Source organism: Rutilus rutilus, assembly GCF_951802725.1.
Source record: "Rutilus rutilus genome assembly, chromosome: 13".
In the NCBI taxonomy this organism is placed as follows: Eukaryota; Metazoa; Chordata; class Actinopteri; order Cypriniformes; family Leuciscidae; genus Rutilus; species Rutilus rutilus.
Window position 1 is genome coordinate 25,256,015 of NC_140218.1, and position 14,629 is coordinate 25,270,643.

Here is a 14,629-nt window from a genome sequence, read left to right on the forward strand (position 1 = left end):
ACACACACACACACACACAGACGCAGGGAAGTCTGCTCACTGTAAAGCCATCGGATCTTTTCTGCCGGCACAATGGCGCCATTAGCTTTGATTACTTTACTGCGATTTAAATGGAACGGAATCCTTGAAAATCCACGAAACTCTCTCCTTTTGACCCTCCGTGAGCGCTGCTCACCCCGCTCCCAGCTGCTGCCTTTAATACAGCGCTGGAGCTGGCAAGGGCACACTGCACTTTCACAGAGGAGTTTCTCTTTCACACGCTCCCTTTCTCTTTCTTTTTCATCCCTGCGCACTCTCTCTGGCAGTGCCACTTCCTGTTGATTGCCGACTTTTCAGCACGGGCGGATAATGAGTGTGTTGTGTTGCATTTGAGGGAGTTTGCGTATGGGGCGATGAAAGTTGGCTGTGTGTGTGTGTGTGTGTGTGTGTGTGTGAGAGTGTATCCGGGCAGACAGGTGCACAGAGTCTCTCTTCCTCTCTCAGGGGTGTTTTGATCACAAGCACGCATGTGCTTGAGCAACAAGCCGGCTTTTTGTGCGCCGATACTCTGAGCTCGACTTGTCAGCCTGGGAGGAAAGTTTTCTCACATAGATGATCAAGTAGAGACGGCGGACTCAAACACTGAGCGTTGTGTTGTATGCGGTTCGCCCATCTGCGAGTCTTCTATGCCCTCTCTGTATCTCTCGAAACAAGCTTTGTAACTTTCTGACCCCAAGCACAAAAGCCAGGGGCAGATGCGTGTCGTTTTATTCTTTACCCACTGTAGCTTCCTCTAGTCTCTCACTGCCGTCTCCTCAGTGTCAACACATGAATCAAACAGGCCGTGAGGGAGCTCGCACGGCTTTCATGTTTGTGTAACCATAGCTACGCATCTCTTTCCAATAGGTGAGCGCATCAGAGTTTGCATTCCTTTTTATATTTCAAATTCCACCTCATTAAATCTGCATGTTCGTGCAAAGGTGTTTGTGATGAGCAAGACAGTGTCATCTTTCTTTCGTAATATCATTCAAAGACCTTTTAATGTTTTCAAACCTGTCCTTTGCGTTTTTTAATTACGGCTGTTGGCATGAGAAATGAGAGTGATTGTGAGAAGGAGGGAGAACTGGTAAAAAGGAGCATGGGGACGGCGAAATGAGCGAAAGATTTTGGCAGAAAAATGCGAACGCTAAGATAAGCCAACATATTTTTTTACCACTTAGAGTGGGAGAACGTCCACGCATATCCCTTCTGGCCGTGTGCTACATTATTAATTGTGTCCCTCTCTTCTCCACACAAGCGGACGGAGTCGCTCCTTCGTGCTCTTCTGACAGCTCTATGTAAATTGCTGGCTGGGGGCAATGACTTCACAAAGAAGGTCACCCCTCCTCCTCCGGTGCGCATAAATGAGCCTTTTATTCATTTTCGCATTTACAAGAAGAGGACGCAACCAGGCCCGGCGTGGCAACCATTGCAAGAGTGACAGGACTACTGACATCTCCAAAATTACCTGCGGAAAGCATCGGCCAATTAAAGAAGGCCAACGCGGTCGCCAAGGAGATCTGAGCCATCCATCAGGGGAGCGGAGTTAACATGCACTCTCACGGCCTGATTGACAACCGAGAGAGGTTTATGTTTGTGTATGTGCGTGTATAAACGCACACTTGCGTTGCTCGTCTCTCTCTTGTGTGTTTTCTTTTAAGAGCTTGTGGTAGCTTGAGAATAAGCCCGGCTCTGATTCCTTTGCACACAGTTGGATGACGCTGATCAGTCGGAGTTTGGTATTATCTAATTGGATGCTCTTAAAAGCACTGCCTGCAACTGCAACCCTTTAAACATTTCAAATTAGATCGATAAATCAATCGCTTCAGATGAACTCTTTCCATCAGTGTGGAGAAAAAAACACATTTATGGGCCCACGGGAGAGAGCGAAGACTCTCTTACTCTTGTTTTTTTTCTCTTTTTCCCATTAGAAATCTCTTCCAGTGAATTTCCCAATGCAGAAGTGAAAGAGATAGATGGTTGGAAATGTGGTCTGTTCCAAATAAAAAGCATGTAGAAGAAAGAGTGAAAGAGGAGGAAAAGGGATGCATCCACTTAAAGCCAAAAACACACACCTAAGCAGAACAAGGAAAGGGGGGGTGAGAGAGAGAGAGAGAGACTTTCTTTTATGTTGATGAAAGATAGCAAACAAAAGCAGCTCAAGGACATCCCCGCTTTCAAACCTCTCCAGTTTTCCTAAATAATGCAAGAAAGCTCTAAAAACGAAATTAGGTTGAGTCGAACAGCCCAATTCTTCATAATTACGGGGCGCGGGACACTTTAAAATCTCAGCTCATTCAGAAGGGGGGGTTAGGTTGCTCTGCCAAAATCCATTCTAGGTCAAGCTGGCATGAACTGCGCACGTCGCCGTAATACAACGCTGACTTCCTTTCATAGTGTGCTGACAGACAGAACTTAGGAATGTCATAAATGTATAGCCCTCTTTCGCCTCTAATTGTGCCAACTTGGCAGGAAGCCCACGTTTCCGCGTGCCGATTGGCTGACGGGCTCGAGCAACTCACTTTGATTGGTCGGCTCTGCAGTCTGAGAGAGGGCCGGCAGCGGCTGATCTTGTCTCCTCGCGTCCAGCGCTGGTTCAGGAGTTTCCCCCGGTACTCATTTTCTGTTTGAGAAGAGAGGGAGAGAGAGAGAGAGAGAAAGCAATAAATGAAGATGAAAAAATGAAAATGAAGGGAAAAGACAGACACGTCAGCATCTGCGCTGGCAGTTGGAAGAGTTTTTGCGGAGCGAGGCCAAAGGAGTGTACGGTTCGAAACGCTGTAACAGACTGATTCAGCAGTGAAACGGCCAGATCATCTCATCACCTGTCCACCTGCATCTGAAACCAGCAGCCTCAGCACACGAAACACAACCCCCTCCATCCCAACACAGCAAGACACACACTCACAACCATAGACTTCATGCCTCCCCAAAAAAATTTAATTCAGAAATTATAAATTATACTATAAACAGTTGCCTTGTCACTGATCCACATATTAGACTATAGAAAAAAAGTGATATTTGTCTTTGGGTGTAAATGCATTAACTAATATGATATATTGACAGCACTATGCATTTATGTGTTGACTGAAAGGTGCTTAATGTCATATGTGTGAAGTGCCAGTTTGACAGGTCCTGATGGGGGCTGGGCCTTTTACACATGTGACCTATGCACTTCTAATTAAAGAGAGGCGAGAACTCAAAAAAAACCCTCACACTCGCACATACGCGCATGCATATGCATGCTAAAGCACCCCAGCTGGAAGCTCTGTCAGTCTGCTATTAGAATCAATCACTTTTGTGCATTTTTATTGAGCTTTTAGCAGGCAGGAGTGTAAGAGAAGGGAGGGGTCGCAAAGACAGAACCGTGCTGGGGGAGGGAATTTGGTCAGTAAATAATGAATCAACCATAAATCTGATTTTTTTTCCCTCCTCCTTTCTTTTTTTTTTCATCAGGGTAATAGTCCATCTCTCCATAAACCAGCAACCCAACCCCCCTCTGGCACACACATGATAGACACGCATGATAAAAAGATAAAAGAATGTCCCAATAAAATCCGATCCCCTTGCTTGTGCTATCAAATGCAGGGCGTATTAAAATAATAATTATATTCATCAATGAGCACGAATCAGCCATTGTTCATGAAATCTCACAGCTGACACCCCGGTTCATAACTCGCTTTTGTTTAGCTGTCAACAATATCGCAGGCAACAAACTCTTTAAAGTTACGTGAGAAAATCTTCTGTGGATTTCGACGTTCGAAACACATAAAAACATATTCTAACCCTTCAAGCTTTGCCTTTGAGATGATCAGAGGACATCAGAGAACTTTGTGTTGTAGCACAAAGATCTTGAATATCTCTGTGAAGCCTAAAAGTCATATAACATTTTTTGGTGTGTTGAGTAAAAATTATGTATGTTAAAGTTCTTTCAATATGTTTAAAAAAAAGTCAACGTTTAAATATACATACACACATTTTATGTATATGCACACATACATATATATACATATAAATGTACACACACATAAACATACATATGTAAAACACACTTTTTAAATTTATATACATTTAAAAAATTGATCTTTACTTTTTTTTTGTTGATGTGGCAATTTGTTTACCTAAATACTTTTTGAAGCTATTGTTCCTTCCATTTGCAGTTTTAAAGAATTTGGGTTCTTTTATCAGAAGAATCATCGTCTCTATAATAACTTTTGTTTTCAGGTTTGGTATATTGTAGTAAGAGGTATGAAACATCTGCCATTCTCCTTTTGCCTCTTCTGCTCTCGACTGTGTCCTTTCTTTTACTTTCCTCTTTTTACCTTTATCTCAATCTGGTGTTTTCTTCCTTTAAAGCAGGCTTCCATCTGTTTCTTATTGGGCACTAAAACTCACCTCGCGCTCTCAGAGAGAGAGAGAGAGCCAAAGAGCAGGAGAGCGAAAGAGAAAGAGTTTGCTGTCAGTAAAAGAGGAGCCTTTAAACATGCCGAGCTTCTGACTCTGTCTCTCTCGCTTCCCCCTCTAACATCTGCCCTTCTCTCTTAGCAAGCACAAAATAAACAAAGCAGGCAGATCTGATTTGCCTCCTAAAACTCAGCGCAGCAGCAACAACAACCCAGAAAAAGACAGGCAGGATGCCAGTCATCAGAGTTAGAAAGCTGTAGGGCATTGTCAGTAAAAGCATTTCCAATGCCCCTTACACACACACTCCCACGCCGGCACGGAACAAAACGCTTATTTATCAACTTTCAGCCCTCTTCTAAAAAGTGACTACAACAGCACTACTGTGCATCCTTCCCCCCCAACGCTCTCTCGCTTTTTCTCGTTCTACAAATTTCAAGCCAAATAAACAGAACCGCGAGGCGCAAAGGGCTCTTTAAAATCTCACCGTAAACCCGGGCCGTATAGCCGACTCCACACTTTCCGGCCTTCTGAAATGGCACAGCTTCAATAATCCACCCCCTCTATAACCTTGATGGCTCAGGTGCCACTCATTCTAAAGGGAAAGGCAACCTTAATAAAGCGAAACAGTTCGTCATTTACAGATGGGCTAGAGAGACTATTACCTGATTGGCTCCTGTGAATGTTCACTTTAAAGTATTACACTACAAGAGGAACAAGAGATTAATAAATGATCTGTGATAGTTGTGCTACTGCGAGACAGTCAAAGGAGACAGAGATGAGTGTAAACAAATCAAGAAAATCATGTCATGCAGCTGAAATCCATCATAGTGATGCCGAGTCGTCTGAGACAGGGATAAATCCATAGTTTAGATTAAATAGGAATGGATGCCTTCACGGTAATCCACGGGCGACACATCTGCACTCTGTGCTCTAGTTAAGCAGGATTTAACTTCAACTTTGTGATTAGAGAACAAGCAGAAAGCTCTTAGCAAGAGCAAAGGTGAAAGAATAACGCTAGCTTGCGAGACACACTCAAACCTAATTATATATATAGAAAAAAACAATACCACCAAAATACATTTAACATTTGTGGTGCATTCATTGTATTATTCTTTTCAGAAGATTAAAAAAATCGACTTGTGCCTGAGAGTCAGCAGCAAGTAATAAAATTAGATTCTCCATGTCAAAACGAGTGCCTTTGAGAGCTACGGGCTCACGTTTTTTTTCTTTATGACACACCACGGAAAACACCATGACAACCACGAGCAGCAGAAAGAGGCCAACTCAGAGAGTGACTCTGCGTTAAAGGAGCAATGGCAGAATTCGCCTTTGTCTGGGCTTCTTAAATACACAGATACCCTCTCAAGGGTACGGACAAGATAAGAGGTTAAACATCAATGTTCTTTAAAGCTTCTGTTTAGGTGTGCTTCCAGTCCTGTGGAAACTCAGTAACTTGATGCTAAAATGATTCGTTCAGATGTGTTCAGTGCCTCTGTTTGTAGGGCTGCATCCGAAATCACATACTACACAAACTCAAACTATAAAGAACTTACTTTTTCAGTAGTAAATAAATAAGTACCTAAGATACCTGTGATTTTGGACACAGCCTAGATACTTGTGCACGTCTTTTGGTGTCCAATGAGCGCGTCACTGAATCATTCACTCAACAGATTATTTTAAAACCCCGGGTCATTCACAAACAAAACGAGTTTTATTATTCTTATTATAATAAAATATCTATTACACTCTAATACAATCTGCGTTCAAGTCTACTAAAAGAAAAATCTCCAGAAATAAATGTTTTAACATAATATGCGTGACTTACATGATGAATAAAGTGAATGAACAAGATATCTTAGTTCATTCAGTGTCAGAGATGTCTCATTCACAGGGACAGCTCACCCCAAAATGAAAATTATGTCATCATTTACTCACCCTCTAGTAAGTCTAGTTGTTCCAAACCTGTATGAGTTTCTTTCTTCTGCTGAACATATTCTGAAGAATGTTGGTAACCAAACCAACGGTAGCCATTGACTTCCATAGTAGGAAAAAAAAAATACTATAGAAAGTGAATGGGTGACGTCAACTGTCTAGTTACCAACATTCTTCTAAATATCTTCTTTTGTGTTCAGCAGAAGAAAGAAACTCACACAGGTTTATAACAACAGGAGAGTGAGTAAATGATGACAGAATTTTCATTTTTGGGTGAACTATCCCTTTAAAACTCGACTTGTTCATTCAAACGCGCGTGTTCGTTCAGGAGGTCCAACCAATGATTTTGCTTCTTCACATCCCGGGCTCGAATGACATTTGCTCGTGCCATAGTCAAATTTTAAAGGCAGGAAAGGCTTTTAAAAAAAGAAACTAGATGTAAATAAGGACATGAGGGCGAACGAGAAGGATTCTTAAAAGATTAGTTCTAAACACCGACCTCTAAAAGCAGGAAACCACAGTTACTCAAAACTTAAGTGAATTACATGTAAAGCAGCACACGTGAGTGAACGAGAACGATTCGTTCAAAACACCGAACGAAACAATGGCGCGGTTGTCGCGCAAGACTAAAACAGCACAAACATGCATTCTAAATCACCGATCAATTCAGCTGCACGCAATTCAATGTTTCAAGGCTTAAAGGCTGCTCTAAATGGCACCTTTCTTCACTAATGATAGGGGCGACCCTGACCCTCGGCCCCAGTGGCGTGGCTTTCTGCTGTGCTCTGAATGAGAAGAGCGCAATTTGGCCCAGCTGCTCCATTCCACATGTTTATTACTCTCTCCTCTCCGGCAAATCCGTGGCACCTGCTGCAGCACTGTATGCATCTTTATTTTTCCCCACTTTTATATCACTAGTTTCCTGTCCTATGGCCTGAGCGATAAACAAGCGCCTATTTCGAGCGTTTAGCGCCTTTGGACAACCAAAATGAGCATTAGGGTTGGTATGTCGCAAACACCCCCTGTTTGAATATGATAGGAATTAATCCGCGGATAAGATTAAACGGCGATCTGTGAAGACACAGATTTCATGATGCTTGTGAAAAGAGCGTCTGCGTGCACCAGATGATCCGCTATAGAACTATTTGTATATAAGACTGAGCACATTGTTCGGTTATATATTAACTGACAGAAATAATTGAGAAAACTTGCAAGGATTCCCCCCACCGCGTAGATAGCAGCATCCTATTTGATTAAACTCTGGAGGTTCCTGACGACTGCGCAATTCTGCGCAATTTCCGCATACAGATTGATAGGATCTTGTGAAAGTTATTACAAAACCAGTTTCTAGGCGAGCGAGATAAAATAAACGACTCCATGAATCAATGTTGCGCTCAGGTGACCTTTATTGTTCACAGTGCTGAATATCGTGAAGTGGATGACGCTAAAATGCGGTGGGCTACCAACACAACATTAGCAGCAATATTTGTCAGTTGATGGGCTAGGTCTACATGTTAGGAGATGGAAATGTTGTAGTCCTTTTTCGCTATATTTCTCAAAGCTTTGATATATTTTCATACAAATTAGTTGAGGAATCTACAACTTATCTCCAATATCAGGGCCAAAACAAAGGCATTTTAAATTTAGTGCATGCATTTACTGTGGTGGTAATCAAATGTAGGCCAGTCTCAGTTTATAATAAACATTTTAATAAAAAAAAAAAAGAAAAAAAAAAGTAGCCTTAACAAACAGTGTTAATCACTCTCAAAATGTAGCATATATACATGGTCTCATCTTCTCTTTACAGGTTCAGTTGAAGTATGATGGAAAGTGTTAAGCCTCAAAGTTTGCTCTGCATGTTATTTTTATGAGCAGATCTGTATCACATTTATAAAGAGAACCTGTTGATTCAGATGACAGTATCAGTCTGAAAGTTTTTTTCATTTAACATCCATTAACACAAATCAAATTATAAAACAGAGATGATCCTGTAAGTCCTTTATATTGTGACTTACAACTACTATCTTCACCTCATGAGGGCAGTGCTTATGTATATGGTTATTTCACCCCTGTAGCTCATGTTTAATTAGTTAAACTGATGGTGTTACACATCAGCCTGTTGTACAACACTCCCTGTTCTCCTCTACACCACTGATAGTGGAATTACTGGCTGTCATTGAGCCAGAAGCCTCAGACGATGAGAAGTTAGAAACACTTAAAGCTCACTAACTCCAGTTACTTTTCACATAGCATTAGGCTTCTGGCTCTAGGACAGCCATATGTAACATGTATAACAAAAACAATAATAGTGAAATCCAATAAATTGTATATATAGCCAATATATTGTACACACACACATTACAGGTTCACTGTTATTACATGATCACATCTGACTCCCAGATAAAACACATTCACGTTCACTACGTCCACCATCTTGGTTGCAGGTGCTTTGATATTATACTTAATACAATAGTGAAAGACTAACACATCAGCCGGAATACTGAGCAATATGAGACACAGACGCATTAATCACTCATTAGAAATGAACAGGGGCGGGGATGGATGCAGAGAACGGGCGTTATTGCCTCAACTCTCATGACTTTTCTTCTGCGCATCTCACCAGGGGCGGTTGACATTTAAAGAGAGCATCTCTCCACTCTGTTTTCTGCAGCAGAAAATCAAATGGCCACCCCTCCTTCTTCTTCTTCTTCTTCTTCTTCCACGCCATTCGTGCACTCGGCCGGGAGTCCTGCGCTACGCCCATTGTTCGACCTTAATTACACAGAGCCATATGGAAGCAACTCCGTATGTGTGCCAAAAAGATGGAGATTTTATACAACTACATGACAGTGAGCACTTACAGTGCGATCACACCGAACCCAGGCGAACAAATCAATCGGACAAATTATAAACACACAAGCACATAAACGCGATAAAGTGGATTAAGAAATAAACAGTTTTGACTAACGCACGCCGCGCGCATTAATCAGTACGCAATTTATGCGCGAGAATAAGAAGTCAGATATGGAATATTGACACGGCATTCCCGATTGATCTCGAGGATCAAACCAAAGTGGGAAAACAAATAGGCATCGCTGCGTTTGTACAAGAGCGCCATATCTGACTGTTTCTCCATCACTTTTACCATGTCAACTCCACACACTCTCCGCTTGAGCCTCTTCTAGCAGGGAAGCATGGACACACTCACACTATCGTTTCCGAAACAGACCCGCTTGTACAACTATAATCCAGCAAACATCTTACTTCAAAGATGATAAAAATCAATCGTCGATCAAACAAGTGCGATAAGGATAAAATATGAAAATAAAGCGGCACCCTTCAACGTAAAAGCCATTAACCTTGATCTGTAGGGCATCTCGGAATGGGATGATCTAGATATGTAGTCTACATCCTTGGCTAGCAAATGATATTATAATACAGCGTGACACATTTACAATATCTTTTAACAACTCAACCCATGAGTTCAGATACATATCTCAAAGATCCCCCTGAGGGATTTTTTTTTTTTTGGTAATCAACAAAAAGAACCAAAACTATTTATATTTCACATATAAAGCCAAATGACATGATCATGATTACCTGAGAGGGGAAAAATAATCCCGAAAGCTGCTCCGACAGACGCTTCTCTCGTCTTCGACGTGTATATTCAGTAGGCTACGCTGTGAGACAGTTTGGATTAAAATATCCCATTTATAGATTTTTCTAAAAGAAAACTAAACTCTACTTCAGTAGTATCCCGATAGATTCAGTGACAGCGGGGAAGAGATTCGGCTCTTCGCTGGTGCTGCTACGGACGAGCGAGGATCCAGAACGGGGCGGTATGAACGCTACTTGTTTGTAAGCAAAAACATGGCTTCATTTGCCTTTGTCAGCGAGAAAACGTAATATTGACTTACCTTTCCCTCATGAGCCATTGTCCCCCACCTCCTCCCTCCGCCCTTTGCCATGACATCACGAAAGCTGTAGTAAAACCTACAACATCGATGGGCTGGGCTTTGAATATCCCCCCGCAATAACTCAACGGGCATGTGTACAGCCATGCACACTCTATTTCATACTCTTGTCTTTCTCAGTGCACACACACACACACACACACACACACACACACACACATGATCGCTCTCCCTCTCCCTCTCTCTAACACCCACACCCACGCTCCAACTACAAGGGATTTATACAAGTTCTCCTTTGTGCCAGAAACAAGATAATCATAAAGGTTCTTTAATGGTTCAGCAAAGAACCATCTTATTATCAAAGACCACGATAGCTCTCTATGGATATTGAGTCGGTTATGGTTCTTTCGAGATTAAAAACATTTTTGATATTACAATATATTCAGATCAGTAGCCTATATTTGCTTCTCAATCCCTTGAAGCACCAGCATATATGGTTTTGAAAAGAACTAGAGAGTAAAAAGTTCTTAAAAAAGGTTATTCTGTCGCATATGCAAGCTTTATTTTCAAGAGTGACTGAAAAACGCTGGCGGATAAGTAATAGAGCAAATGCGTGTTTAAAACATCAAATACCTCTTATAGTTCAGAGTGCGCGTCGGGTCGCTGTTACTTTAAATTCTAATAGCGTAAGCTGCTTATTTTACGCCCAGTGATTAATCTTTAATATTGCACAAAAGCATGCATATGTCGCTGGTGTTATTTGAACCCTCCCTCCTGACTCTTTCCGAATGGTACTGTCCAGTGCAGTGATTCACACAACACACATTTCATGGGCAATGCCCCACTGGTAAAGTTGTATTAGTAAAGACTATTACACTATACTGTCATTTATGTGTTACGCATTGGTATATATATATATATATATAAATATATATATATATATAAAACTGTGCTGCCAAAAGAGTTGGGAGACAAAAAAAAAAAAGACAAAAAAAAAAAAAAGGGGAATTCAACACCGTACTGTCTTCTTCACTCAAAACAGACGAATGTAACTTGGAATGACTCCTAAATGTTGCACACACCGCTGTTGTGCTTTGTTGTTTTGTAACCATTAGTGAAAATGACAACCATTCATTACAAGCCATTTGAGAATATTCTCCACAAATGCCACTCTTTATCTTCTGTCTCCATGCTGCACACGGGGGGAATTTTCAAAAAGCCAACCTTCGCCTTTCAGAAATTCTATTAAGTTCTTATCTCTTTGCGGCAGGCTCTTTTTTGCTGTCCCATTGTTATGCATTGGAGCTGAAATCAATCACGAAGTGTCCACGCTGCATCAATATGATTTGAGTTGCCTCACTAACCGAGACACAATCCAATAAACAAAAGACAGAAGAGAAACCATACCTAAAAAATATGTTACACTCCCGTGCCATAAGTACTCAGAATGAGATTCACAGTAGCGAGAATGGGACACGTGCGATTGCTTCTTCAGCAGTCTCAATGAAAACTTCAATGAGAATAAATGGTAAGAGTAAACACATGGGAGCACACGTTCAACATTTGCGCTCGGCTAGGCTTCAGGACCCCAGACAGCGCTTTGGCCCAGTACCATGGACAGCGACCCGGAGGAAAAAGACACCCGCCGCTTCCACTCTTTTGACAGAAACATTACGGTAATGTGTTTTAACAGAAATGCTGAAAGGGTTAAACTAAATAATAAGATCGGAGACGTTGTGTAATCATGCGGAAAATAAGATACACATGCACTGATCAGTGTTCAGTTATTCAAAAACTTCCAATAGGGTCGACATTTTAAGGGAATTATGTACACAGTTTCTTTAAAAAAAATAAAAAATAAAAAAATATATGAATGTGCTGACGTGATGCATAACGACAGTCCTTATGTGATGTCGATGTACGATGTTCGTTCCGAACTAAACTGCCAGTGTAAAATTATATTTTTAAAATGAGAGAAATCAATGCTTATTCTGAATTTTTACAGAATGCAGATCTTTTTTTCTTGTTTGCAGATCAAAATGAATAGCCTAATACAAAAGAAGTACATCAAAAAGAATTACAAGAATGATGTTTGACAGGGAACGCGTATTATTAAACTTGTTTGATAAAATCTTTGTGAGGACGACTGGCAACAGCTGGTTCTTAAATTATAAGACTAGAATCTTTAGACATCGCACACTACATGACTTTAAACACCGACTGAGTGCAACTGAACAAACTCGGTCCGTTTGAGCATGATCAGTCGCAACAACCAAATTACATTCATAATCTGCCTGACAGTCGTTAAGTGTGTCCCCAGTTTAAACCAGGTTACCTACAGGCGAACGGGCCTACTTTTACACTAGTCTAGTGTAGGCTACTATGACTAAATTGTAATCTAACTTTTGTGGCCACTGAAATGCTATCTTATATCAAATAAGGGGTAGGCTACGCTGTAAAATATTTTCAGTATTATGCAGTACAACATCTGCTTGCATTTATTTAACTTAACAATCATTTCTGTCGTTTAATTTTCAGTTTTAAGAGCTTATTTTTTTCAATCAAATTCAAAGTGGTCAAAAAGCAGGTATTTCTGCAGGTTATAACGTCGACACCACTTTTTCTTTACAAATTAAAAGCAGCAATTAAGCTTAACTTTTAACAATCACAGACGGAAAAACAACACTCATAAAAATAAGTTAAGCAATTTTCAACTTTTTTTAAAAAGTCAGTTTAATGTAATTTTGATTGATATTGCAATGTAAACTGTAAACAAATTGGGTTTAATTTCCTCAATATATCCAGAACTGTCCAATTGCGTTGCAACTCCACTGAAAACAATACACATTCTTTAACGCGGTGTGTCTCTTCAGGATGCCTGTATAAATATTGCATAAGGGAGTCAGCTGAGAGAATGGGCCGGAGGGGCCCCAAACTCCGCGAATGGCCTTGACAGATGGAACAAGCTGACAGACAACAACAGAAAGAAAGTTTGAATGCGCCTCTGGGCTGGTATTGTGTCCGCCACAGTCCCCCGGGAAACAAACCGCCCTTTGTCTAAACACTTCAACAGCTCTGAAGTAAAAAAAAAAAAGGTCTAGACGAGGTTCCTGGAAGTTATGATTTGTATAGCTGTTCTATATATAGACCTCAATACGACGAGCTTTCAACACATGCCTGAAGCGACAAAAAGGGAATGATAAACTATAAAGCCTCACAATCGAAGCAAGACGAAATCTGATATGTATTCCGATAAACACTATTGCATGCGTTAAATAATTAAAAAAGTCATTAAAAATAAATAGATAATTAAACGAATATATTTTGTTACCGAGTATTAACATAAAAACACGGTTCATATAAGATACAATAAATGCTTAGGCTATACACTGCCAAATCTCGTGTAGCCTACCAGCAGTCTAGCCAACTTTTTAGACACCTGTTAATCAAACCATTTTCCTTGTGTACAGTTAAAACAGCCAAATAGGAGACAGCGAAGTCTAACTGACCTAAAAAAGTCCCACACAGCTTCATGGTTGCGGCTCCGTGTTTCCCATAAGCGTCTGGCAAGTCCTGAGAAAGTAAACTTGAGTGGAAAAGTTGAGGACAAAATTACTACAACTTCTCTTTGAAAGGAGCGAAGGAGGGGTGCCGGCTGACGTCAGAATCCTGCCCAGCCAATCAGAGACCAGCATGTGGGTATTTGTATCCTACCTCCGCAAAACTCACAGCCAATCACAACAATTGTCTTCAGTTCTCAACAACAAAGCCTTTAGAATGCCAACAGAAGGGACTACCGGCAGCTGTGCGCTTTCAGCTTATAAGAAGTTTCTCAACAGTGCTAACTAAGGGGGAAAATCATGCAGTCCCAAACTATATCACGCTGCAGAATAGTTTTGGTGAATTTGACTGTGAATCTCTGGTCATATTAAAACCGATATCTATTGTATTTTTTTTCTAATGTTTACTTGCATTTCCTATATATCGAAATCTCCCTTTAAGAATCCAAGTTATCCTTAATTAAAAGTTCATTAAAATTATATAGGCAATTTTGGTTAATTTTCTGTCACAATCACACATAGATCCACTCACACTTGAACTCACACATAGTCTATCAAATGGTTTCCTTATAATATTGATAGTTTTAAGCTTGAATGACATTTATTCTGGCCTTTAACAACAAATCACTTTAACAATTACTCAACAACCTCGTTTGGTTACATTCTGTAAAAGAACAGCATTTTTGCTGTAAACAAGTATTTAGACAAAGTGAGAGTACATGTGTGTCTCCTCAACTTTAAGCTTTGTAATTTATTTCTATTAAAACAATTTTTTTTTTCTTTTTATAGGAAAGTCACGTT

The 14,629-nt window shown here is 40.6% G+C and overlaps 1 protein-coding gene across 2 annotated transcripts in view; it reads right to left on the reverse strand.

Annotated features, from left to right (window-relative positions):
• Positions 1–14,629, reverse strand: part of myt1b (myelin transcription factor 1b) — a 90,373-nt gene that overhangs the window by 27,637 nt on the left and 48,107 nt on the right. Inside the window, exons 1-2 of one of the 2 annotated variants that reach the window (XM_084427869.1) lie at positions 13,778–13,849; positions 2,541–2,641 (exon numbers count right to left, since the gene is read on the reverse strand). In XM_084427869.1, coding sequence (XP_084283995.1) covers positions 2,541–2,641; positions 13,778–13,802 — 126 coding nt within the window. In that variant the 5' untranslated portion in view covers positions 13,803–13,849. Of the gene's footprint in view, positions 1–2,540; positions 2,642–13,777; positions 13,850–14,629 lie in introns of those variants that run through there. The other variant, XM_084427868.1, reaches the window with a different exon arrangement.